This window comes from Rhinolophus ferrumequinum, chromosome 25 (genome assembly GCF_004115265.2).
Source record: "Rhinolophus ferrumequinum isolate MPI-CBG mRhiFer1 chromosome 25, mRhiFer1_v1.p, whole genome shotgun sequence".
Classification (NCBI taxonomy): domain Eukaryota; kingdom Metazoa; phylum Chordata; class Mammalia; order Chiroptera; family Rhinolophidae; genus Rhinolophus; species Rhinolophus ferrumequinum.
The window spans coordinates 28,820,583-28,847,965 of record NC_046308.1 but is presented as its reverse complement, the minus strand read 5'-3'; the positions used below and the strand labels follow the sequence as shown (position 1 = coordinate 28,847,965).

The window sequence follows — 27,383 nt, the reverse complement described above, 5'->3', positions numbered from 1 at the left end:
GGCCTTGGGCAGAGTAACTCTCTCAAACTCATTTTCCCCCCCTCTGGTAAATAAGAGGGCTGGACTTGACTCTCTCTACAAGATTCCCATCTAGTTTTCACATGTGACAAAGCCAAGACCTCAGGTTTTGTCTCCAAAGAGCAACCACAAATGTGACCTTCCTTCTGAATTTGAACCATAGTTTTACCGTGACTCTTAGAACAAATACAAATCTGCATTTTTCTCTTCTAATCAAGTAGTGCTGGGATTTCCTAACTGAGACCAAAGCTAGGTGAGTTCCCAAATCAGGAACTGAGAAGGGAGCTTGGGGAGATTTTTAAATTAAACATGATCATTCTCCCTATCTCCCTACAGAGCCAGTTCAGGTAAATAGAGGGTCCAGGCTACTGTGTAAAAAGGATGGCCATAGAGAATAGACTTAATGTGATTTCTCAAATAACCTACCTTATACTGGATCTTAACAGCAGTAACAATTATTTAATATTAATGGAGCACTTTTTCTGACTTAGATACTGTGCTTGCTGCTCTGCATGCATTTTCTCATTAATCTTCCAAACAACCCTAAATGGTGGGTGCTATGACTATCCCTACTTTATATATGGAGGAACCGAGGTTCGAGATTGTGTGACTTACGCGTAGTAATTCAGCCAGTTAGTTGGTAGGGCTAGAATTTGAACTTGAGTATTATTCCAGAGCCTACACTATTCATTCTCATCTCGGTTTTATTATGGAGAGCTTTCCCAGGCAAACAGGCCCCAAATCCTTCCCCCTCCCTGCCCATCCCTCCTCCCTGCTTCCCTCCTAACTGCAGCTCCTCTTATCGCTCATTGTTTATTGTACCATCTAAACAATAGCTAATGAGTCTGTATTACATGGTAGGGGAGCCAGGGGTGATTTTATGCCCTGAAACAGAGATGAGGTTGTGACACAAAAAGGTTAAGTGGCTTTGGTGAAGTCACAGATCCAGCCTGCAGTCAGCAACAGCACAGTTCTGAGTCCCCCATTTGGGTTCTTGAACTGACCCTAAGGCCTTTTGACACCAGAGTTTAATTAAGAGAGTTATTTTCATTTTCCTTTCGATCTCCAATTTTCCATTTTATGGCTGCTTGATAATGGTGGACATCAGAGAGCCCCAGGCATCTTTCTTCTCCAGTGTGCTTTTTAATGACTCAACTTATCAAATAGAAACCACTTGCTTTAGAGGTAAGCTTTAGAAGCCTGTTTCTGTGTGTGACAGGGACTGTTGCTTTTTCTCAGAGAAAAACAACCACAAACTTAGACAGGTTGTTAATTGAGGATTTTTTTTTTTTTTTAAATTTTACATTTAAACCAGTAAATCAACATCTGTGAGTCATAAACTTGTTGTGGATCAGCCGTTAGTGGTCTGAATGTTTTTGCACTTACCTCTAATAAAGTATATTTTAGCTTCATACTCAGAAATTCTTTGGTTTGTTGAAGTTCAAGATTCAGGAAACAGACAACTTATTCTAGCACACTTCTGGACAGGGAGTGTCTGTCTTCCATGATTGTTTGAAATTAGGTGGACTTGTGTATTTATTTTTTTTATTGAAAATGGGGTGGAGTTGAGGGAGGAGTATAACTGAGAAAGTTGTTTTTTTACATACTCCATGTGTTTGAGGAAATTCTTGTAAAAATGTGAGTATTTTCTTGATACAGTAATGTCTAACTCCCCACCCGTCCCCCAACTTCTGCAGCCTTTTTCTGACCCTTGTTGACATGATGTTCTTGATTTAAGGAGTTTCAGCATTTGGTGGATGTAATTCCCTAAATCTAGGGGATGTTTAAAAATAGTTCTGTTCTCTCTCAAGTCCAAGAGGAACAGACTGCTACATTGCAAGCAAAAACGAAGAACTATGTCCCTGGTTGATTTTTCTTGAATGCCTGAAGAATCAGCTATAATCTAGAAACAACTTGCCCAAATGGATGGAAGGCAAGGCTCAGCTGATCTTGTTTTGCTGGTGGGAAAACTTAGGCACAAGTGAAAACATGAGTGCTGGGGAATAGAAGCTCTGTTCTGCCATGTGGGATGGAGAACAGACCTAGAGGGAGAGTCACTGACATTTTTTAGTTCATCTTTACCAGCCATAACATATCAAATGCACTTAAACTTTGAATTAGAAAGAGTTGGTGGCAAAGTAGAAGCCCACAGTGTCCAGGAAGTTGATAGTTCATCATTCAACACATATTTATTGAGCATCTGCAATGTTTTAGGCGCTGGGCTAGGCATTGTTTTCTTAGGATGTGGTAAGACAGACATGGCATCAAAAGTCTTAAGAACATTTAGAAAAATTTACTTGTGTCCTAAAAAGAATAAAATTTTCATTTATCAAAATCGATTAATCAAGTGGGATTCTTACAAGATTTTAATTTGCCAGATTAGTGCTCCTTGTCCCAAGCAAAGTTTAAACAGGATCTGAGGTTAGATGCCTAACTTCTGATAATATCAATATTCATGATTAGCTCACATAGAAGTAATCTTCTTGGATATCTATGGTGGGCCTTGGCAATCTCCCCAACCCTGCCGTTTTACCCAACCCTTGACTGGGACCTTCAAACATTTCAAGCTTCTGTGCTTCACGGCTGTTGTTAGAAAAGGATGATTGACAAGTTGAGTTGTCACTGTTGAAGAATTAAAGGAATGAATCCCCCCAAGTGTTTACAGTTTAATCAGGGAGGGCTATTTTAATATCTAATTTGGGTGGGTGGCTGGGTGGGGCACGTGTTAGCAGCAGTGTTTGGGCTAGCACGGAGAAGAAAACTGAGGAGCCAACTGGGGAAGAGAGAAAGGACTTGTTCTCAGGAAGCTTCTTTTGAAAACAAAAAAGTACTCATACTAGAATTAAAATTTTTTTTTTCTTAAAACAACATCAATAAAACAAAATTCCTCAAAGCAACACTTGATTTGCTCAGTTCTGCTGATGTATTCATAGTGGGTAAGGCAGAAATGGCTGGAGATCCATTTCTTTGCTGCTCATTTGGGTGTGTGAACGTACAATTCATTCATCAGCTGTTTCCCCGCAGCTTTTCCCAGAATCAGAAATGCCTGTTCTTGTCATCTGGGGGCTAGCATTGTTTTCTCATACCTTTTAGAACCACAGCTGGATTACAACAATCCTCCAAAAATTAGAATTATCCCATACAAATATTTTCCTCTGGTTACTGAAGGAGGGGCATAATCAATCCGAATTTTGAACCAGAAGCTCATTTATTTTTTATTCCTGGCTGCTTCCCTTATTTGCTGTGGGTAATGTGCAAGTTACAAATGCTTCAAGGAGACAAAGCTGGGATTAGATGAAGGTAAGCAGGTGTGTTAAAACTTATCAGAGGCAGAGGTTACAGTTAGGGACAGGTGGTGGGAGTTCAACATATGCTTAGAAGTCAGGAAAAAATATTAAAAATAGCTTTCTCTGAGGTTGTGCAGAAAAATTTTACTCAAAGATAGATCTCAATGTATGGCTCTAACTCTATGGGTGCTGATGTATGAACCTCTATTATCTACTGGTTGATTTATTAATTAGGACCAACTATCTCCACTTATGATAATCAATGTACCCGTGGCAAATCATTAATTATTCAGGATCATATTGTGCTCTCTGAAGTGTTCTGAAGTTCCAACTGGAACAGGGGCTGTGCACTGTGGTTCTGTCATGGCTGGGGATGATGTACTCCAGAAATTCAAAACCACAGAGCCTTTACATCACTTTTGGTGGTGGTGGTAATAGGGTTGTCAGTTTTATCTAGCACAGGAGAGTCTATGAAAGGCAGGACAAAACTTTGGCTAATGGTGACATAATTAGAGGGACAGAATAATAGCTTCCCCTTCCACAACACCACTGCTGTAGTAAAATGAAAGCTTATGGAAGCCCAGGACTGGGTTCTAATTTGGGGGCCCTGTTCTCAACTCTCTCAACGATACAGCGGAATTCGGGTCTTTGTTTTGGGGTCTCCTGTAGCCTGCCTTGGGTTTGGTGCTTATCAAGGACAGCTCAGTCTTTTCTGAACGATTGCAGGGGTGGGCTCTGAAAAACGGAAGGTTCTCCAGAAACACCGTCCCAATTCCTGACTCTTTAACCCGCTGGACTCCAATATTCCTAAAGCCCTTTGAGGACATGGGCTCTCCAGTCCCCTGTGCCTGCTCGCACGCACGCCCCTTCATCCGCATGCCTCATGTCCTGTGTGTCAGTGTTCCTGAATGAATGATGTACACGCACTAGGAAAACTATGCTGCTACCGGGAGGGGGCCTGAGCGGGTGACCAAACCCTCAAGAATGCGTGGAGAATCAGGGGGACTTTCCTGAAGTGTTTGGGGAGCCTGTGCACGCAGCCTGCTCTCCGCAAGCCCCGCGCGCCCTTGCTAGGGGGCCCCTGCCCTCCGGCTACGCGTCCCTCTCTGCCGCGGCTCCTCCGCGCTCCCGGGCCGGGAGGAGCGGGAGCTCAAGGCCCGCAGCTCCACCCTCCTTCCTTTCGCTTTGGGCGGCCGCTAGCGATTGGCCACGAGTCCTGGTCCCGCCCCCAGGCCACCCCGCCCTCGACGCCCCGCCCACGCTCCCCCCCTGCGGAGATCCTGGGGGATTTGCTGGGGGGGGGTTGGGGGGGTGGGCCGCCGACCCAGCTCTGGGCTCTGGGCCGCGAGAAACGCCCTAAAGAGGAGGGAAGAGCGCGCTCGAGAGGGAGGGCAGGCAAGCGGCTCCCGGGAGCGGGGACGAGCGGAGGCAGCTGGCGGCGAAGAGGGAGCGGGCGCGGGCGAGGTGGGAGCGGCGCGGCGCGGCGCAGGCGAGCCTGGGACCCCGAGCGCGCGCACTTTCCCGCAAAGTGCCAACTTCCCCGGAGAGTGCCAGGCGCACCTTCTGGGTGCGGGGGAAAGTCAGCGGGAATTTGAGATTTTAGGGAAGAAAGTCGGATTGCCCCCTTCCCCTTTTCCTTGTTACGAATTCCCATTAAAAGGAAAAACAAGAATAACAGCAAACTTACTATAATCCTATCGGTCCACCACTGCTGGCACCATGAAGGCGGCCGTCGATCTCAAACCGACTCTCACCATTATCAAGACGGAAAAAGTCGATCTGGAGCTTTTCCCCTCCCCGGGTGAGTGGTGACTGTAGAGGCGCCCACCCTAGCTCTCTGCTGGGGTCTCCGCCGCTTCTCTTCCCCCCACCCCCAACTATTTCTTCCATGCAGTGCTCTGCCTGATGGGGCAATGCTGGTGGCAGCTGGAAAGAGGCAGAGAAGAGGACTGTTGGTGGCCTGAGACCCTTGTTTAGGGGGTGGTATTTATTTTCACAGCTGTGTTTTTGTGAGGAGTGAGAAAAAGCTTATAGAATGTCCAGCACCCTAATTCCTGCTTCTTTATTTTACCAAATGAGCAAGAACCTTCTGGCCTCATTCCTTAATATTGGGGGGGATAGACATTGCCGCAGAGGACATCATTCCCCTGACCCTGCATCCCCCAGAATTGGAGCCTTGGGCAGTAAGAGCCAAAAACGGTGTCTGAGTGGCTTGTCTTCAAGCACATTTTCAAATGTCTTGCTTTCCTGAGCTCCCCTGTCACATGTCCCTTTGCTGTCTCGCTCCTCTTTTCTGGGTTGAGGACAAGGAGATGGGAGGGCAACAGAAACGTTCATCTTAACTTCAGGAAATATCCTGATTCCGTCCATGCAGATCACTCAGTTTATCCATCTTTCTAATCTGCCATGAATTTGTCCAGAGATGTGTTAGAAGAGGGACAACATCCCAACACTAAATGTGACTTTGGGTCTTTCGTTGGAGGTGTTATCCTCCTTTTTGATTTGAAGGATTTGAAGAAGAAAGGGATAGGAAAGAAATTTCATTTTGTCTTAGGCACAGCTTTTGGTGCTAAACAGTTTAATGGAGTCTGCTCTTTCAGAGTTCCTGGGGTAAATGCAGTTTAAGAAGAAAATTTGCTTTCTTTTAGGATAGTGAACTGCCAGCTATCCTTAAAAATTAGTGATGTTTGGAGGTCAAGGTATATAGAGAGATGCAGAGAAAAGGAGATGCTTTCTGGAAAATAATTGCTTTAATGTGCTGCTGTGTTGTATGTGATTATCAATAAGTTTAGCTGCTGCTCCCCGTGGCTAACACTTCTTTTTCTTTTTTCTTTTTTGGCCTTTTTTTGATTTATTTATGGCCTCTGCCATAAATAGTTGCTTATTTTAAGTCTTTCTGAATCTGCTTAAACTTTCAACAGAAGCCAAGCCAGTGTTTTGGCATTTGGAGGTCTTTTAGAAGAAATGTTACTGAAGACATGGTCATATCCTCTGCTCTTAGACCCCCTAACATTCAACCTCGGTATTGATCACTGGGAAGTGTACAAAGAAGGCTAAGGTGTTTGTTGTCACAAGGGTGACGATGGATGGTGAGAGCAACACTGAGATCACCTAGAACCATAGAGACATTTCAGTCTCTTAGAGCTACAATTCAGAAATGATGTCGCTGTGACAGTTGCATTTGGGGGTTCAAGAAAGCCAGAGTAAATTCTGTTAGTCACAACTGATTCAAACCATATATATATAAGAAGTGAAAGGATGGTTCCCAGCAGAGATATAAACTCAACTAATAGGTCTTTCCCTTCAGAATGGCTTGTTTATATGGGTGTTCATGGAGAAGAGACAGATTGGGTCATCTGGGAAATATCGTGTGGATATGTCAGTCCACACACCTATATGGATCTTGTGTGCTGGGAATGAAGAAGAGTCCCTGGCAACACAGGTTTTAGATCGTAGTAAACAGCTGAAGCAATTTTTTTGGGGGGAAGGAGGGTTATTTAATGTCAAATGTTAGAGATTTTAAGTATGTTGTGCTGTTTTTTTTGATTATTGATAAAAATTAACCCTGGCCATGTAACTTCCCTTAGTTCTTCCGTCTGTAAAATGGGTAGAGTAAGGCCTAATGCTCCAGTCACATCTATTATATAATAAGTGCCTTTATATGCCTCTCTTTTTCAAAAAAGATTTACAAACCATTGATTGTATTTTGTAAGCAGCCTTCAATACAAATTTCAACTGGTCAAAGAAATTGGGCAGTCTTCATTGTAATGAGATGTGATTTCTGGCACTATCTTAGGGAAAATAAAAGGAGAGACTTGAAAATATATATAGAATATAATAACTAAGTTTTAGTTAATTTTTTTCTGGTGTTTAGTAGCATATATGTGAATATTGTACTCGTACCTCAGACAGGAAAGAGAGAAATAGAGGCACAGAAAAGGTAAGTCACTTACCCAAGAATATCTAGTGAGCCAGCGGCTGAAATAAAATGAATCCCTGTTTCTAACTTCTCAGTGTATGTTGCTTTGAGTAATATGCAAGTTACCTTTGAAAAACTCAGCAATGAAGAAACTTCAGTTGCGACTTAAACTTGCAGGTGCAAGAATGGAAAAAACATTGGCCAGGCTGCTTGCTTTTGTTGTGGGAGGAGAAGACACTGGTTAAGTGGGGATTTGCTTTGCCCATCAGACCATACAGGACATGTGTTTAAAGTTTAACTTCTTGCAGCGTGGCTTTGTGTCCACAGCTGTAACTTAAATATTTGTCAGAATGATTCTTTGGGTTGTTTAGTTTCTTATGTGTGGAGACAGCTAGTTTGGGATCTTATCTGGTTTAAATAATTAAACCAGATTCCCCTCCTTCCCCCTCCCCATTATGTGAGAACCAAAGAGAGGCAGTGGGAAGGCCGGGTGTAGAAACAGGAGTCCTGGATTGTTTGCCCGTCTGTCTGCATAGGACCTGATCAGCAACCTTTATTGTAGATTGAGACCTCACAGGATTTTTGACAGCTTTAAGTACCAAATTAAAATATATGTACTTTGAAATCACATTGGGATTGAATTTTTCTTGTAAGCATAAAGTGGGATATACTCTATTGATTACAGTGTGCAATGGCAGGGTTCTCAGATCTTCACTGGGCTAAAACAAACAAAGCTATTGAATGTCCATGGAGTTCCCTCCTGGTGTGGCGCTTACTGTGAAGGGGTGGAGACTGGGTGCCAAAGCAAATACATTCCCAAGCCGCTTAAGTTTTCCTCTCCTTCCCACTCCACCTTCTTGGTGAGGTGAGTGTAATGCCCAAAGAGCAGGAGTTCTAATTCTGAATGTTTGCTCTTTTACAAGAATAAAAGGGTTGGTCCCTCTCTTACCCCAGCAGAGGATGTCCATCCTTCGGGTACCTGTATTGTCCTTAGAGAGAGGAAGAAGCTTTTTCCCCCTCCCAGTCCCATTTGTCAGTCTTTGTATCTTTATCAGGGTGGACAAAAAGGGAGAGCAGAGCCGCCCAGGCTATTAGGATCACTTGTTCACTGCGCTTCCAGACCCCCACAGACCAAATGCTCCATTAGTGACTGAATTGCCCAGTGGTTCAGAGCTGGGACTCTGGAGCCAGCCCGTCTGGGTTTGAAGCCCAGCCCTGCCACATACTAGCTGTGTGACTTTGGATAAATTGCTTAATCTCTCTGTGCTACAGCTCCTGCATCTATAACATAAGTGTAATAATTGTTCTACCTCACAGGTTGATATGAGAATTAAATCTACTAATGTGTGAAACATCTTAAAACAGGGTCTGACCCATAATAAATTCAACAGTTATCTAGAAAACAGGTCAACAAAATATGACCCTGATCAGTGTAGAATTTTCAGGGGCCCTTGAAATGTTTAATAGGGCCACCACTATATTTGCACCTCTTTACTTATAAGAAAAGTAAAGAGAACTTTTTTACCTGCTTAGCTGATATCTCATGCTGATGAAACTCCATTCTGTGCTCCAGGGAGCAAACACTGACGTGGGTAACTTTCGGAGTATTAGAGTATCCCAAGGTCCCCACTGTCAGAGCTAAAGGCATGGGAGTTGGTTAGTTGTTTTGCAGTGATGGAGGTTGTCAATGCTACTTTAGAGCCAAAAGGCCACCAAGAAGACTAGGGGGATATTTACAAGGTTGATGGAAAAGTAGAGTGTTTCAATTATGCAGAGTTGAGAAATGCATCATGTCCAGTTATAAAGTATCTCACATTTTATTTATTTATTTGGTTGGCAGAGCTTGCATTCCTGGCATTTTTGGTTGATTCGTATTACTGTTTCTTTTTCTTTATTTCTTTTCTTTTTTTTTGGTCGGTGTAATTTTTTTTTTTGTTTCTTAAAGAGACCAGACCACCCTGTAGGAGATCACCTCCCTTTATGGGAAAAATCAGCCAAACCAGCCGTGGTCAACCTTCCAGAGCCCAGCTTGCTCTGGGCTGCATCAGAATCTCTGCAAACTGAGAGCTGGTTAGTGTAGGTCAGGATTTTTCAGGAAAGCCAGGCTCCCTATTTCTAAGAGCACAGCTAACTCTACAAAGGCTATATTGACAGCACAATAAGACACCTCTCTGGCTTTTGGAAGGAATGATCAATGGCTGTGGTGGCATTCCATGAGTTTGCATTGAAGGTAGATTCTTACATTCACCAGTTATACGGGTCCTCTGGAAACACATATGGAGTCTGTATTATGTACTTGGCACTTTCACATAAAATAGTGCTGTTACACTCCACACTAAGTCTAGGGTGGCAGGAGTTCTTATTTTCTCTAGGGTGGCAGGAGTTCTTATTTTATTTAGGGTGGTGGGAGTTCTTATTTTATCTGTTTTTCAGATGAGAAAATGATATTTCGAGAGATGCGTAATTTGCTCAAGGCCGCACTGTTAGAAAATGACAAACTGATGAGCTGTTGCAGGCATTTTATGCTTAAAATAAAAGCACTGTGTTATTCATAGAAACTCTGGAAATTAGAAGAGGGACATACAAGAAGGCAGTGATGGTGGGTGCTTTGGGGGTTGAAGAGGTGCAGGGGCCCCCAGCCAGCCATCCTGCACTTATGACTCCTGAGCCTGGGGAAAGGGCCTGTCTGTGCACTGCCTCCAGACCTGGCAGTCAGGTGTGCTGCTTTACAAAGATGCTGGAAGTTTCAAGCAATGCTTGCCTCAGATCACCGAGCAAAGAACCAGGGTTCTTGTTTTGCTAGGGTCTTCCAGATGTACTTCGCTCTGTCACGGGTGGGGAGATCATTGTGTTCACTTCCAAGGTCACATCCTTCCCAGAGCCTCCTGATTCTGCTTGTTTTACCTCTTTTGTCGTGGACACTGCTCTGCATATCAACTCACAGCCTGGGTGACAAGAGACACAGATCAGCAATGAGTTCATTTTCTTAATATAGTTGTAGTTTAATGTTCCTGCTTGCAGACAGGCCAGAGATACCTACATTTGCTATCTACACAGCAACTTTCTTTTCCTGACTAAAACTTAGTCTTTTCCAGTCCATTTCATGGGTCAGGGCACAGTGTTTATAGTTATTCTATCACAAGAGGGAAGGTAAGCCCCAGGATTCCACCTGCAGACCTGTCCGCCTTCCATGGCCGATGGCTAATAGAGAAGCAAACAGACGCCCTGGCTACTTGTCTGAGGGTTAGGGATTGCCTCCTCTATCATTTTATCCAAATAATTAATATCCTCGGACCCATACAGTCACACAGAGAGGAATTTGTATATTAACAACATAGTTGCCATGTTTTTTATCTGGCTCCTCCAGAATGAAATGTTGGCTCCATTTCTGTGCTTAGCCAGAATCTCTGATGGGATTTGTCTCTGTATTCACAGCATTCTGGGTCTCCCCTTTGCTTATAGCTATTAAGCTCTTCTTAACTCAGGGTCAGGAATGCCAAGACAATTTTCAAATCTATCATCTTTACTTGTCATGTGTCTATAGCTACTTTTTGTTCTTTTTCAGTTGGGATAAAGATATCTTTTTTCATACTATTAGTAGATATTTTTCAAATTGCATAAATAAGCTGTTCCTACTTGGCTCCTTTTCTGAAGCCCTGTGCCTATCTGTGTTGCTTTTTTCTTTTAATTGTGTAGTTTATAGTCTCCATGCAGATACAGAAAGAATTGGTCTGTAGTGTAGGTTGCAGTAGATCCAATTTCATTGGCAGGGAGCCATGCTTACAGACACATTCAAAATATTGCTGTTCAGGTCATAAATATTTATTGATTATTTGGCCAACTTCATTATATTTCCCAGGTGCTTTCCAGTTTCTGCTGCTTGGGTCCAGGCCTGTCACTGGACCCTTGAAATGTGTCTTCTTACTATGCCGTCAATTTTTTTCAGTTGTCCTTTTCTGTAGCATTTAGTTCTGTGTCTGAAAATTGTTAAATATTGACCCAGATGGTGCTTTAAGACCCAAAGTAGTATTGGAAAGTTTTAGGCTATTGGATTTCAGATCTTGATGGTGTTTAGATTGGGAGAATTTATAATTTCCCATCTAAACTGCAACACTTTTGAGAGTATAATGGGTGCCATTACTAATTATGTCAGAACAATAGACAAACAGGACTCTCCCAGCAAACACGGGTCAACTACTTAAACACTGAATTTGAACGATAATGTTCTTTATAATATCTACTCTCAATTGCTAATCTTAGGGTTTAGACCATCCAAAGTAAGCTAAGAGGACCAGATTAAGAGTTTGAAGCCATTCAAGTGCAGTGTGGTTTTTTTCTAACCATGGGTTATATTTTTAAATGTGTTTTTGACTCATAATATAATATTTCTCAGTGCCTGAGAAACAACTAAAAGTCAACCTCAAACAAGTTCACTACAAACATCTGAAACCCCTTGGTATCTTTGGGTAGCTATGCTAAGCTGATGATTTTTGCTTTGCAAGATTCTGCAGAAAAACTAAATTTTCTGTGTGTGTGTGTGTGTGTGTGTGTGTGAGAGAGAGAGAGAGAGAGAGAGAGAGAGAGAGAGAGGAAGAGAGAGAGAGAGAGAGAGAGAGAGAGAGAGAGAATGAACTTTTGAGTAGGGGGAAAATGTCATCATTACACAAGTATAGACAATTAAAGTTTTTGTTTTGTTTTAATATTTATCCAAGATGAGAAGTTTTACTGTTGGGATCAAACGGTACACACACACACACAAATAGCTTTTTGTATCATTAAAGTGGGTAAAATTAAAAAGCAAAAAACAAGCCCTCAATTATTTAGGAGGGGAGGAAGGGAATGGTGGATTCAATTGCAGCATCCCTTTTGGCTAAAAAAGAAGAGAAAGAAAGAAAAGAATGATACAACGAAAAGAGTAAGAAAGTATAAATGAACTAATGAAAGAACAAAAGGAAATAATGAAAAAAGGAATGAAAGAATTTAAGTGATAGTTCATCAACTTTTGGAAAAATCCTCCAATGGGCCAAGCATTGCACTTGGGTAGAAGTTCCAGTCTCAGGTGGTCATGTGGGTCATCTTGGGTCTGTTGCTCCCTGTCTTTGTATAATCATTTCTAGTAGTTTTAATTCTTCATGGATGGATGGCTGGTCAGGAGAACTCACAGAGCATATTCTCTGTACTCCAGATGCTTCCCTGGCTAAAAGCGCAGGAGGACCATTGTTTGAATTTATGGAGATATGTGTGCATCGATAATTATTTATATTTTCTGTGCCTGTGGGTCCTTTTTTCCAACAGTTCTAGGCTAGAATAATTTCATAGGGGGGTCAGCTTCAGGGGGAACTTGGGTATTTCAGAAGCATGTGAAGGAGGCATAAGAACAGGGATAGGATTATTTTAGATGTAGAGAACAGTGCGGGGAGAATGCTGAAAGTTTGGAGTGAAAGAAAGGTTTACATAAATGTGAAGAAAAATACCTTGATTGTAGGAAGGAAAGAGAGAAGGGAGTAGAAGGCCAGGACCTACGTGAGACCGTTTGGAATCTCAGAGTGAATTTTGCCTTTGAAAGAAGGGAGACTTTAAAGACAGGGCAGTGTTACTATTTTTTTTTTAAAAAGCAATGTTATTGAAGAGGCTTATGAGAGGTGATTTTTTTTTTTTTTGTAGCATTTCTTTACCTCCCACTCATACATACTGTTAGTTGTTAAAACCTCTGTACCAGTTAATCAGACCAGGCGTTAAACCTCAAAGATGATGACAGAATCAATCAGGTACATATTTTCAAGGTACAAGTGGAAAATAAAGAGTCTAGCTTAGGCAAGGGAATTCCTAAACCTGGTGCATGTAGATACATGGTTATTGAAGTATTTAGGAACTTCTACTCTCAATTAATGACATTTTTGTGCAATTACAGTTTTTTGCCAGGGTAATTCACTACTTATTATTCATGTTAAAATCAGAGTGTGTTATCAAGTTTGATTTTAAAATGCCCTCCAGAAAATGCATCACAGGAGATTTTCAGTGGGAGGGTTTCCATGTGATGACTTTTATACTTCTAGTATTTATACATTTTTTCTATCTATTTGATAATTCCTTGCGTAAGACTTAAGTTAATTCTATACATTATGCATAGGTTACCTTCTATCATTGAAATACCAATTAAATGCATGGAATGTAATGAGAATTCATGAGTGATAAGGGGAGACCTGTCACTGTGGTAGGAATAATCATTGTGTACAGAATAAATAGAGTGACCACTCTGGGGAGCCCATCATTGTTTGGAGGCCTGGATTCTAACCCTGGCTTTGAAAATGTTTGTCTGTGTGACCTTGGGAAAGTCATTTCTGGACCTCATGTTCTTCATCGGTCAAATAGATTAACTGGAGAAGATGGCTATGAGGTTTCTCTTAACACTGACATTTTATGACTCTAGGTAACATTAAAAATAATTAAGGCTTCTAGAGAGCATAGAATGTCATTCAAGAGGTAGGCAAAGTGGTGATGTTTTTCTCCTAATCCCTACATTCTGTTGATTACAATTCAATCATTGAGGGAATTTGAGATACATTTGTGAAGGTTACCTTTCTTGGAGAAAGATGTTAGAAGTTGTTACTGGCCTAGCAGAAACCGTACACATTGTCTCAGGGGTGACACTGGACCAGGAGTCATACCTTCCTCTGGTCTTCTTCTGTGAAACAGCTTCCTTTTTCCACAAGCCTTTGCTACAGTTGTAGCGGAAAGCAGCTCCAGTGCAGGGTCTGATCTGGAGGAAGGAGATGGAGGTTAGGGGTCTGGGAGGTGAAGCAGCCAGCCCCAGCTGCATCCTCAGGGCTGAGCGTGTGGTCTGAGCACTGGGCTTGTTTCATCTAAGCTGCCCCTTCTCAGTGCACTGCTCTGTACATAAACAGTCCCCTCTTGCAGCAGGAATGCATTCTGCTGAAAGCCACCTCAGTGCCTCTTCCTGACATGACATACCCAGTGAGTCAAGGCCCCTGCCTCCTGTCTGTACAGAGGGAAGGGCCCAGGTCCGCTTGCTTCTGGCTGTTCACGGAGTGGTGTCCACTCAGCAGCCAGTGAGTGCCCTGTCAGCAGGTGCAGGCTGCCCGTGGAGTCAGGGGCAGACAAGATACCTCTGCCTTGGTTTCCCCAGCCATCCGGGAAGCTATAAGTGTGTGTGTTGGGATTTCAAAGGCTGTTGCTGCAGCAACGGGAGAGTGTCATCGCCTGCACACAACTGTTATCTGAAAATCATTTTCTTGATGTTACTTCTACATTTTGAGAAAGGTCCATCACAGTTACCCTTTTCTTGTAGAAGCAGGGACCTAAGATCAGCATGCCAGTTTTGGGAAAAACAAAACGAAACAGGGAAAACTGCCGTTGATAATAGGGTAGAGTTTATTTACTGGTACTTCTGTAGGCACATCTCACCTCTACTCATCTTTACCTTTTTGTTTTGTTTCTTTTCTATTAGTTAATGGGTGCTAACTTATTAATGTGGCAAGGACCTCATCACTTGACCCTAATCCCTAATAGCTAAGTATAATTCCAGTTTCACAGATGAAGAAACTGAGAGCTTAAACAACATGCACAAGGTCACACAGCTGGTGAGTAGAGGAGTTGAGATTCAAGCCCAGCTGTAGCCAGTTCTAAAGTTTCCTGCCTGCTGCCTTCAGAATTCTCAGAAATGTTTGGATGCTTGTTGAATTTGGGCAAATACTTAGGTCTGTTGGAGCTAACCATTTACCATTCACTTAATACTTGGCTATAATCTGGTCGCATTTTACCCAAATGTGACTGTGCCACATTTGAGTGTCACGGTAATCTTTTGAGTTGTCAACATTTTATAAACGGGGAAACTGCAGAGCAGCGATGCTAAGTTTCTTTCCCTAGATTATGTGGTAAGTAAGTGGCAGAATTAGAACACGTAGCTGGATTTCTCCAAAATCCCTGACGTTTTCTTTCAGCCACCCACATTTTAACTATTTCTTCAATTTGGTGAGTATATGGTGCATTAACTTTAATAAAAATAGTAATTAATAACAATACACATTAGCTTGAGCTCAGAAGTGTCAACAAGGCACCCTCTTGTCTTTTGCTAGAGAGAGATTTCCTCCGTGTGTTTTATATATAGTTGGTCCCACACACAAAAAGTGAGCTTTGAGTGGGTTGCACAGCGCTCCATCATGCCAAGCCACAGGCCAAACTTTAAGTGAGATGGCAAGTTAGTTACTTCTCAAGAAGTGAAAAACAAACAAACAAACAAACAAAAAAAACAACACGAGTTGCTTCACAGGCTACTAGACAAATACGCAATTTTCCTTTGGGGTAGGTTGACCTTGAACTTGTGAGAAATACATTGTTTTTCTTTTTTTAATCTAAAGAGTTTTGAAAAGGATTCCTGTCCAACATCTGTCTTCCTAAGTTGAAATATATGGCACGTGCCTCAGTTTACATTTTTAAGCAAATGAAGTTCACTTTAATGACAGGCAGGAACTTCAGGTAGCTGGAGGAGCACTTCAGGGGAAAAAAAAACACAAAAAAAAACCCAAAACTTTTGAATCCCATACTGCATGTTACGGGAAAGAGTTGTGCCAAAGAGGCATAAAAGAATTAATGGTATCTTAGGTGAGTGAGTTCTTTTCCTTTGTTAGTTTTTCTTTGGGGTCAGGGCGTTTGCTGTGGCATCAAGTATATGCACTTGGAGTTTAGCAAAGTTAGATTATCCCCATAATGCAATCGTTGTTCCTTAGCAATAAATATAAGTTCCCTCCCCTGTTTTGGTCATTCTGGTAGCCAGAACAATCACTCCAAGGCCAAACAGGTTGTTACACTCAAGTATTCCCCTGGCATGTTGCTGTTTCCTTGGGAGCCAGTGTAATCCTAAGAAGCCAGCAGTGCCTTTGGGGGCCTCTGGATTATTGGGGGAAGAGGAAGTGGGAATGAGAAATAGAGGGTGGCACACCTGGTTGCAGCAAAAATTGAGGCAATAGTTTTAAGTTTGACATTTTTGAAGGTGGATCCTAACTTGAATGCTTGCTAGAAAAATTTAGGCTTGTAAAGCAAATCTTAGTGTGGCTGCAGGTGTGTCTCCTCCTCAGAGTGGGCTTCAGGCCTTTGGCTTCGTGTCCTCCACTTGGGAATAGTTTTGGTCAGTCCCCTGGAGTCCTTGATTCTATCTGCCTTTTCCTGATAGGAGCATTTTCTGTAGTGACAACTGGGCAGATTCACCTATCGGTGGTCTTCCTTTCCCTTTTTATTGCCTGGGAGAGAATCAGGAAACATGAGTCTGTTTTTACTCTGAGCTGACAGATTATAACCACATCTCTGCATCATCTTTGTATTCTTCTGGAAGAAGGGTGCTTCTAGTGAGCGAGCTGCCCTCTCATTGGGAGGGAGTTGGGAGAGTTAATGCATTCGTGTTTAGAAAGTACTCTGGAGTCACTGGTGATGCCACGAGAGCTATTGGATTATTGGGAGATATGAGGCAGAGTGGTGATTTCTGAATACATACGACCTCTCTAAGGGTGAGTCACGTGCATATGTACAGGAAATGCATCCTTGATTTCACATAAGATCAAGAGTTCAATCTTACACCTTTCTTGCCTCCTAATGGAAACCAAACGTTCTTCAAAACTGCTGGGTGCTTGTTTTTGGTCTCTGTATATATCTGTGTTCAGTTGGGAGGAGTGAAAGAAGTGAAACTCAGATTTATAGAGTACCTGCTATGTGTCAGATGCTTTGCAAAGTGCTTTACACAAACACTCACATCCTTCAAACAACTCTATTAGGCTGGTGTTTTAATCCTCTTTCTGAAGATGAGAAATTCCATCTCAGAAAGGCTCCGATAATTTCCCGAAGGCCGTAGAGTTTTCAAGTCACAAATTTGAACTTCGATCTTTCTAATTACAAAGTCCTTCAAACTTAGAATCTGGAGAAAAAAACTTACTAACATTCTTATCAGTGGTTTTGATTCTTGGAACATTCTGTGTGGTGTGCTCTTTTAGGCTCCTCATTATTATCAGGGTAAGGAAGAAACATCAGTATATCTATAAATATCTACCATTGGGATATGTAACAGAGACAAAGCCAAAAATAATAGTTCACATAATTTCCACTGCATTTTTAAATTCAAAATAGACAAGTGAAAAGTGGCTAACTAAATTTACTAAACTTGCATACAGTGTTGGGGCTTTGGCCCCCATTTTCCAGATTGGGAAATTGAGGAATGAAGTAAGAGCTCCACCCGTGCTTGAGAATTCTCCAGGGAGGGGATATTCAGAGGCACAAGTCTAGGCCTTGAGGCCACTTGATGCAACAGGAATGTTTGTAGAAAAATAAACACACACACGGAATGAATCAATGTCTACATGGCGGACCTGGAGTTAACCCCTGATTTGATTGGAGATTAAAAGAAAAAATATTTCTTTATTTCTGGACTACTGAAGGCCTCTCTTTAGGAGTTTTCTGGTCTTGCCATTCCCTAACCCGTACTGTTCTGTGACGGATGGGCTCATGGGAGAAATTTGAAATTACAGGCTGGCTGCAGTGTCTTCAAAGGGCGTTGGGTGCTGGATGAACAAAACAGCAACTTCAGTTTTGAAATGAGGTTGGGCCCTGGTGACTTGTCGCTGGATTCACAGGGTTTGATCAGCTGTGCTGCTCTCAGGCATGCTGCAGACGGCCAGGGAGGACCAGAGATGAGCGCAGTCTGCAATGAAACCCCAACTGCCTTGCTTTATAAGAAGAAAATATTGTCAGTATTTTTATGGGCAAACCAATTCCAAGGAATTAATATTTGAATTTCCCAAAGCTCGTGCGAGATACACACTAGGTTCCTTCTATAGAAACCAGTCACAAATCTCTTTGCAAATCTTCTCAATATTTCTGTGCTAATGGCGCCTAAACGCAATTCACCTTTTTTTGTAATTGGAACTTCGTTCTTAATATTTGTCTGGTGGATTTGTTTATGTCACAAGTGTGTGTGTGTGTGTGTGTTTACCATAATCTTAAAATATAGATAAGATGAGACCTTTAAGTCAAAAGGAAGGAATTTCCTTCTCAGTTGCTCCATAGAAAGTAATCTTTGTTCCTGAACCACACATCCTCTCATTCACTGTGTTGGTTGTAAGATGTCCCTCACTGCAGGCACCCTGGTGTCCTGAAAAAAGTAAGGTCTAGAGGTGAGACAGCCTTATTTGTTCTTTAGGTAAAGTATTTAACTTCTCTAAGCCTTCCTTTCCTAATCCTTACAATGGAGATAATAAAGAGCTTGCAGGGCTATTGTAAGGACCTGAGATAATTCCTGTCAAATAGTTTTTCACTGCCACAGGGTCTCGATAAATGGTCTTTTATCATTATCTTGTGGGCACTGTATTTTGTACAAATGTTCATTGCTGACAGGGCTGTTATTATTTCAGTGGTTGTTAAAACTGTGGTTACTGTTAACCTGGTTACAGAAAATTTTCCACTTGACACCCCCATAACCAAGTGGGCCAGAGCAGGCCCTGTGGCCAGTACAATAATTTCTTCCTCTCACGCACACTTACCAAACCTGAGTTAGGGCTTAGGTCCCATTTCCCGCCCTAAAGCACGGCTCCTGCCATATCACCAAGGTCTTTTATTGGAATTGTCCTCATCAGGATACACAGTCATTTAATTGCTGTACTATTCTCCTCTTTGCCCTGGAATCCTCTCCTTTCTGGGCATCTGAGGTTTAGGAGGAAAACTCTACTACCTGTTAATACAACAAGCCAGGAGTGGGACTTGCATTCTCCCAGTTGTCACTGCTTGAGCCAGGCTGCTTTCCGTGTCAACGTGCTGTGAAGGGCTAGGTCAATGAATACATCTGGCAACCTCCCGAAGATAATAAGCCTTGGGACTGAAAAAGCCCACTGTCTTTTCTTTCTTCTCCACACCCTTGTCCCTTTTGTCTGCCAGCCAAGGCCTGTTAGACCTTCCCAGTTCTAGCAGACTTTCCCTGAAGCGCTCTGCAACTGAAGACGTCTATAGGAACTGTGCACCTCTGGAGAATGCCAGTTACCAATTGCAATGGTTGATTTACAGCCAGAATCTGGCACCTAGAAAAGGGGATCCTGTTTCTTTAAACAGCTGTGCGCCAGTGTGTGTAAATGTGCTTGCTAATCCGGTGACTAATTCAGTATATTATAAAGCAGCAATGAGCTGGCTGCCAAGGCAGGGCTGTATCCCAACCGGAGTGGTGTGTAAAGCTCAGAGAAGTATTTCTTGAATTCTTCCACACCACCCGTCTCTGGAATGGACTCGAAATTTCATCTGTCTGTTCCCCGAACCGGAGTCAGCATTTGTCTTCTCCTGGTTCCCGTCTCCGCCTGCCCCCTCTCTTTCCTCCTCTCTCCCGCCCTCCATTCCTTGGGTCAGTTTATTTACTCATCTGAGGGTGGAGCTGCACTCAATCTGAGTCAGGGCTGGGGAGCCAATCAGGACTGCTCTGGGGCATTCCAGGGGACAAAACTCATAACCCCTCTTGGAAAAGAATTTTCCAAAAGATTCCTTTTGATCACAGTGTTGTGACTGCACCTTTCTCAGTTCATGTCAAAAGAGCCTGCCCAGGTGTTTGTTTTGCCAGGAGCCCTGTTCTATCTGCCCTTCTTTTGTCCCCCCCGCCCCCCATCCCCCAACCCTCAGGGATTAGGAGAAGAACCTCCAGAAAGAGCCAGGTTTGATGGAGACTTCTTTCCCCTGAAAGCCTTAAACATAGAAATATAAAAATGCAAATGTCACTGTACACGAGTGCTTGGGCACCCTCGCTAAGAACATCTTTGAGTGGGGGGAATTGGAGGTATTCACTCATCTAGAGTCTGTGGCAGCCCCTCTCAGTCTCCACATCCGTGGTCTCGGAAGTTTTAGACACCAGGTGTCTGTCTCTGGAAATGGACCAGCCTCTCCCACAGTCTCCAGTGGATGGAACCTGTCTGCCATCTCACAGGGCTTCTGTGTGGCAGGCAGAGGTGCCATCATCCTCTCCCACTCTTCCCTCTGCTGGTGCCATCCATCTGCCATTGGGGTTCTCCTTGACACCTGTTCCCTCCTCTTCCTCACCCTCTACACCGAGGACCTTAGCAGGCTCTTCCGTATTCCCTTGCCTCTGGAGCCCCGCCACACCACTGACTCCATCTCAAAGCCTTAGCGCTCAACCCGAGGTGCAAGTGTGTGGCTATTGCCGATATGCTTTGTTTCCCCGACTGGAGGGAAACTCCCAAGTGAGGGGTCTGTGTCTCCCAGTCACCAAGGTAACCCCTCGGCCCATAGCAGGGGGCTCACTTCCTTTTTCTTTTTAAAATTCATTGTGGTTTTTTTTGAGATATAATTCATATAACGTAAAATTCACCATTTTCAAGTCTACAACTCGGTGGTTCTTAGTACATTCTCAGAGTTGTGCAGCCATCCCCGATATCCAATTTCCAGTACATTTTTCTCACCCCCAGAAGAAATGCACACCCACTAGCAGTCAGTAGCTCTTCTTGACTGAAGGAATGCTGATGGGTGAGGCTGTCCAGCAGGGGATGTGACGAGGTGGACCCATGTTTCCTGAGGAGCGCCCGCAGCATTCTACCTGATGCCCCCAGCCCAGGCCTGAGGGAGCTCCCCGAATCTCCCCAGTCTCTAAGGACCTTTTCCATCCCTCTCTCTCACCGGCCAGCTTGGCTTTATTCTGGTGGCTCACTTGGGTAGGCGCCACCGTGTAGTGAGCTAGTGTTCGTCTGGGCAGAGATAATGAGCGCTTTCCCCAGCTGCATGCAGACTGTTCAGTCTGGAGCTTGGAGCTGTGGTGGCTGCAGTTTCCTAATGGCTTCCTGATGAGGCAGAGCCATTTATTAGGGCGGATGAGGGTTGCATATCCCAGTCTCTCCCTTTCCCACCTGATTCAGGCAGGCAGATGGAGAGTGGCTTCTGCTCCCTCCCCCTTTTGCATTGATCACTTTTTCTCTGCTCTCCGCTCATTGATCTGGAGGTTGGGTCTGCATGGCGACTTCTCAGCCTCTTGCGATTGCCACTGGGAGAGGCACCTGTTGCTGTTGGCTCTGAGCCAGCGCTGGCGAGGCTCGGGCCGCAGTGGGATTGTGAGAACATCCAACTCTAGGCGTTTGGGGCCATTAGGAGAGGCCCATTCTGAAAGGAGAGAAAAAAATCTTCAGAAGCTCAAAAAGATCACAGCGAGGCCTATCTTTCCTGGAACCCTTAGCTCCCTGCCCTCTATAATACATTTGCATTTAGCACTAGAGCTGCTTATATTGCCTCAGGACATGGCCTTTTTGACTTGGACATATGGCTTCATTAATTAGATGCGTAAGGGTCAACTTCCAGGCCAATGCCACGGATTTTCTGTTCTGACTTTGTCAGTGGGGTTTGCTATATCCCCTCAACCCCATCAGTGTGTCTCTGTTGCCCTGTCTGCAATACCAGCAGGACTGGAGTTGCAATTCTTACAGAACCTTTGACTCACATAATGGTGATCTGTTCTCCTTTTAGTGCTCCCTAGTAGACAAAGGTCAGTAGAGCACTGAAATTTACTGCTGCCGTCTCTATTTTCGGGTGGGTAGGAGAGCACCCTCAAATTTTAGAGTTGTTATACACAGTGGTGTCATGCCATTGAAGGTGGGTATCGAACATGGCTTGCTTTGCAATCCCTGGTGTTCCAGTGGGATCTCTGCCTGAAGGAAACTCTTCGACAGTAGGGCCAGAACATTGCTATCGAAGACTGACAACCTGGAACGGGAACAGGTAGCATCCTGGGGCTGAAAAATCCCAAGTCACGTTTGTCAGATTTCTGGATGGGTTGTTCCTCTGGGGCTCTTAGGAACTTGGGGAGGCGGAGTGTTTGTCTGGAGTGAGGATCCAGAGCTTGATAGCAACGTAGATATGAATAAGCAGACAACATTGGTGTCGAAGAAGGGGAGGCCAGAGGTCTAGAGTTAATAACCATGTGACCCAAGGCTAGTTGATGTCACCTCCCTCGGCTTCATTTTCTCCATTGGTAAAAGGCTTTGAATTAGATGATGCCTAAGTCCCTCTGAATTCTGTGCTCCCGCAATAGTGTGGGACGCCTGACCGGTGACAGAGCTTGGCTCCTCCTCATCGCTGTGGGGAGCCTACTTTTCATTCATCTTAGTAGCCAGGAAGGAGAACATCCTTCTGAGGAGGTGTTGAAGTTTAGAGCAAATTCTGTCCAGTCCTCTTTCTTGCTCTGGCCCTGGATAAGTCTTCATGCTTCATACAACCGTTGTAAGGGCAGCAGAATAGAGGAGCGGAGACCAGGAAAGTATGAACACACAAGTAGAGTGCACGAGGTGATAGTTTCTGACCAATGCCATAAAAATGGCCAAAGCTGAAGAGATATAGGGGCCAAAATTACAGGTTAGGTTGGTCTAGACAAACCTGGGAGTAGCCTCAGATGATAGGTTTTAGTGGTGAACCTACTGGTTTACGGCGAGTGCCCATAATCCCTTGGCCACCATTGCTCTAGATCTCAAGTATCTCCTTAGCAGCTCAGGAAACTTGAGCTGGGACTCTGAAATTATTACCTAAATCCCTTAAAGCTGTAACAGGATTTCTGACTCCTCAGTAGGGACATAAGTTTGTTTGGAGTTAGTGAACTGAGTGGTACCTTTATTTCCTGAGTTGTTGAGCATGGAGAGAGAGCTGGCTACTGTAAACTCCACATATTCCATGTGAGGGCAGTGCCATCGGGGTTTTGTGCATTGAGCTGGTGTGCAAATTTTTGAACATGGTGATAGGGGCAGAGAAGGGCTGACTCATGCTCTTGCCAAACACACTGGGTGGGGAGTTTTGCATCTTCTCTGATGTCAGCCTAGCTTCAGGGTGGCAGTGTGTGTCTTTGCCTTCTCCCTACTCCTGCCATGTGGCTCCCACGTGGCTCTCTTGAATTACACTGGGACAGACGATTCAGCAGGGCCCTTAGAGAAGGGAGAACTTAACTCTGTTGTGAATAGGGGATGGGGGAGAAATCAAAGACGTGGTGTTTCAGTGAAGTACTGGACAAGGTGAGGTAGCCTTGGCACCCACTTAGATTTTTGTAGTTTGGTGTATTTTAGGTGGTCAAAACGGTTTCAGTCTCTGCCATTTGCTTAGAACAAAAAATGTATAGGAGTGTTTGCTTGTCACGGCCTTGTCCATATTATCTGTTACGCTGGTAATTCAAGTTTCTTAGACCATCCCATAGATGGTGCGAACTCTGAACATCTTGGCTCCTGCCCTTTGGAAGTCAGTGAAGAGCACGTGGGGGTGGGGAAGCAACACAGGGCATCACTTTTAACCGTTCGTTGGGTGCATTGGCCCAGCCAGGTCCATCCAGCACACGCCTGCTCTGTGCTTCAGCTTTTAAATGATAAAACATTCAAGTGCTTGCTTCTAGTTCCCTCTGCGTGTGGTGACATTACCTGGGATATTTTCAGTGAAACATCTTAAGCTGGCTACATGAAAAGGAGGAAAATGATGATATTTAGGTTTCTTTCTACCTAGTTTTGGTTTTCCAGGAGCAAGGAGGGAAGTTGGTGTCAGAAACTTGCAGGCAGGCATGGGAAGCTGAAGTGACTCTTCAGGGGATGTCTGTATTAAGCCCTGAATTTCTTACCTCTAGGGGATTCCAGCTTTGTCCTTCACGGGGTAAGGTTGGACTATATCCAGAGTGTGCAGTTGCTGACTCGGGGTCACCCCATTAATGCTGAGGGCTGTTGGTGGAAACGCACAGTGAACGCGCACAGCAGGATGACTGGCTGCAGGGCTTACTCCTGTGTCCCCACACCTTCATCCCTGGCTCAGGCTCTGTTCATTTTCAGTTTGGTGTCTGTCACAGGCTTATGTGACCATGCTGACCCTCTTTAGTAAGCCTCGAGGAGGATTAAGACTATAGGTAACACAGTTGGGAAGGATTAAAATTGATTGTCACTCCAAAGTTATGTGTGAGCAAAGTGTTCCTCCAGAAAATGGAGGAACAGTCCAGAGGGGCTGAAGTGGAGGGGAGGCAGACATCGTTACTGAGACTCGAGGCTCACAGGTCTGTGAATTTCAGCTCTTGGCCTCTGTATGCTAGCTCCCAAGAAGTGAGGCGGGAAGTTTCCCATGGAAACGCTCTTGTATGGTGCCCCTAACCACGTGTAATCAACATACCCCATAGGACTGTTGTTTCAGGGAACATAGAGTTGACCTCCATCTACTGGTTAGTTTTCCCCTGACATCTCCACCTTCCTTTGACCTCTGTAGACAGAGGCCTTAATTGTGTTGGGCTGGGCCGAGCAGCAGTTGTGACCTACCCCATCTCAGCGCTGGCTGTATTTTAGCAGTAGACAAGCAAACTTCTTCACTTGCCGAAAGAGATTCTTTATGCTAAGAAGAAACTATGTGAGCCAAAAAGTAGCCTGTTCGTAAGCAGGCAACATTGCTGGTGACTTCATCTTCTTCCCAGCCTGTTGGAGCTGTGCCTACTGGGCAGATTTCCAATTCCTCCTGTCTGGGACCCACAGTGGCAGATATAAATAGACCAAGACTTTGTCTGTGGCCATTGTTCTCTAACTGCCCATTGTTTCTGGAAGCAAAGTAGTTGTAGCTCTTGAGGGCTAGTAGTTCTTTCTCTCTTTCTCTTCCCACCCCCCTTTTCCTCTTTCTCTTCATTGTGCAGAGATCTGAATCCCAGCTCCGCCATTTCCCTCAGCCACCTTCACGTTTTTCTGGAGCTTAGTGAAAAACTTGAGAGGAGAACAGGCTGCAGAACGGGTAGATCCACTGATTCCAGTGAAGCTTTTGTTAGAGCCTTTCCCTGATAGATTTGTGGTCAAGCCGAGGGTATGTGGATCCAATGATAGTTAAGTCCGGAGGATTTGTAACTGGTCAAACAACTAGTGTACCCAAAAGGTCTTGATTGATGTGTCAATGTCAGAACGATGCGTGGCTCCTGGTGTCATCTATAGGCTCCATACTTGGTCATTGCCTTTTCAACATTTTTGTTGGGGGCTCAGATTAGAGAAGGATGCTGAAAGCATACTTAGTAAATTGCAGGTGGTGCAAAGCTAATAATAGGATGAGGACAGATTCATGATACAAAAGTGATCTCTACTCATCGAGACATGGATCAGAACAAGGTAAAGCTTAATGTGGATAAACGTAAAGCTCTGCTTGAGGTTAATAAGATTCAGTCAGCGGGTACAAAACTGGTTCAATGTCAGTTCCTGTGGAGAAGGTCTGGAGTGCACTGTGAGTGGCTTTTGTAGAGTGGCTTTTAGAAAAGTCAGTGTTGGTCTGCTGAAGTGCGTGGAGTGGCACGATAATTCCAGTGTTTCCAGTTTCATTCCTGAGAAGTGTGGTGCTCATCTATGAGTGCTCAGGAGGCTCTTTTTAGGAACATGGGCTTCTGGATGGGGGGACGGCCAAAACCATGCCATCATGAATGCTTGAAGCAGCCAAGGAATTTTAAAACCGGGACAGAAATGATGACAAAGGGATGAGAAAAAAGTTGAAACGCTGGTAGAGGAGGAAGATTATTGTACTGCTCGCCTTCAACCAATAGAACTACCGTCCATAGATAGAACTCACAAGAAGGCAGATTTTAACTCAATGTGTGTCATCATTTTGAAATAATTACTGCAGTCCACAAGTGAAATTCAGAAGCTCAAAAGGTGGAGAGGAACTGAATATGGTAAGTGAGGAGCTATCCGCATGGACCTTCTGCTGGCCTTTCCAGGAAGCATGGCGGTTGTGTCGCAGGTCCTACCCTATCTCTGATAGTCATTACTCATTAGCAGGTAGTACTTTGTAGATTTGGAAAGTCTGGGTGCTTTATGTATATAGAGTGTATTGCTTCTGTACCTGCAGTTGGCATGTTGAGAAGATTTGTCCCTATACTGGGAGAATGGAGTTCCATATTCTTATTTTTCATTGTGGTTTCCCTAGGTTGAAAACGGACAGTTGCACTGTGCAAATGTGTATGAGTATGGTTTTTCCTTCTCAGCCCAGATTTATTTATTAAAAGAAAAACACATCTGCATAAAAAAGCCTTAGAACACAGGAAGAATGTCCACTTTGTTTTTCTTTCTGTAGCACCAAGACATGTGGGGTTTCAGCTTCCTCTGAGGGGTTTTTGAAGACTGGCTTTCATCTCAAACAAGGCTTTTTCCCATTGGAAAAAAACGGGCCTTTTTTGGTTTAAAAATGTATTTGTACAATGTATAAATAAATAAGAAAGTCGAGAGAGAATTTCCTTTTAAAATTTATGGAAGAATGCTGCTTTCTGAACACCATTAATTGGGAGTAGGTTCCTGGCTCTTCCCAGCCCACGTTCACTCTACCGTCTGTCCCTTTATTCTGGTTTAAAATTCTTCAGTATTCGCTTCCTCTGCTTTTCCCTGTCTTTCCCCACTGTTTCCTGCTCTGCCATCCTCACTGCCAGCTCTTCCCACCTTCTTCTCTCCCCCTCCCCCCGAGTCTGCTCCCCAGTGGACCCTGGCCCACTCACCTCAGCTCCTCTCCTTGCTCTCAGCCCCTCTTCCTTCTGCTTTTCCCGGGGAGCCTTCAGGGATTGGAGCCTGCACTGGAAGAGGCCCGTCTCTGTGTTTGTTTCCTGCGTGGGAGGGAGAGGCAGGCCTTGAGAAAACAGTTCAAAAGTGCAGAAAAATGTTACCTCGTCCAGCCTAAATAAACGGGCTCCACTCTGTTTGCCCAGATTTTCCCTTTGCCCATGGAGAAAACCACTCATCCTCCCCCTTGACCAGCTTAGCCTTCCTGGTAACCCTCATGCCCCCTCCATGTCGTTCTTGCCCATAGACCAAGTGCCCAGTGGGCCCTGACTTGGCCGGGCCTGAGTACGACATGAGGTGGAATCCTAAGTTCTGGTGTCACAGCTGCTGTCAGCAGAGAGTCCCTTGGATTGAGGTGCATCCCTTCACCAGGAAGAACTTTCTTTCTAATGAAAATGATGGAGAAAATAAAGGGAAATGTTCCGTGTCCATCATGTCTGCTCTCCTGCTTTTATCTTTGCTGATAGGCGTGTGTAGGAAACACCTGGCTTTAGTGTCCAAGGATCTGGGTTGACCAAGTTAAACCACTGAAATAATCTTTTTGAGCCTTAATAGCCTCACCTCTGTGACGGAGATAATACTAAAAACTTGGTTGTC

The 27,383-nt window shown here is 44.0% G+C and overlaps 1 protein-coding gene across 4 annotated transcripts in view; it reads left to right on the top strand.

Annotated features, from left to right (window-relative positions):
- The window catches only part of ETS1 (ETS proto-oncogene 1, transcription factor), a 120,302-nt gene that overhangs the window by 53,080 nt on the left and 39,839 nt on the right, over window positions 1–27,383 (top strand). The window contains exon 1 of one of the 4 annotated variants that reach the window (XM_033097840.1): window positions 4,676–5,106. The exons of 2 other annotated variants lie outside the window; for them this stretch is intronic. In XM_033097840.1, the coding sequence (XP_032953731.1) occupies window positions 5,025–5,106 (82 nt within the window). In that variant the 5' untranslated portion in view covers window positions 4,676–5,024. Of the gene's footprint in view, window positions 1–4,675; window positions 5,107–27,383 lie in introns of those variants that run through there. One more of the 4 variants, XM_033097838.1, reaches the window with a different exon arrangement.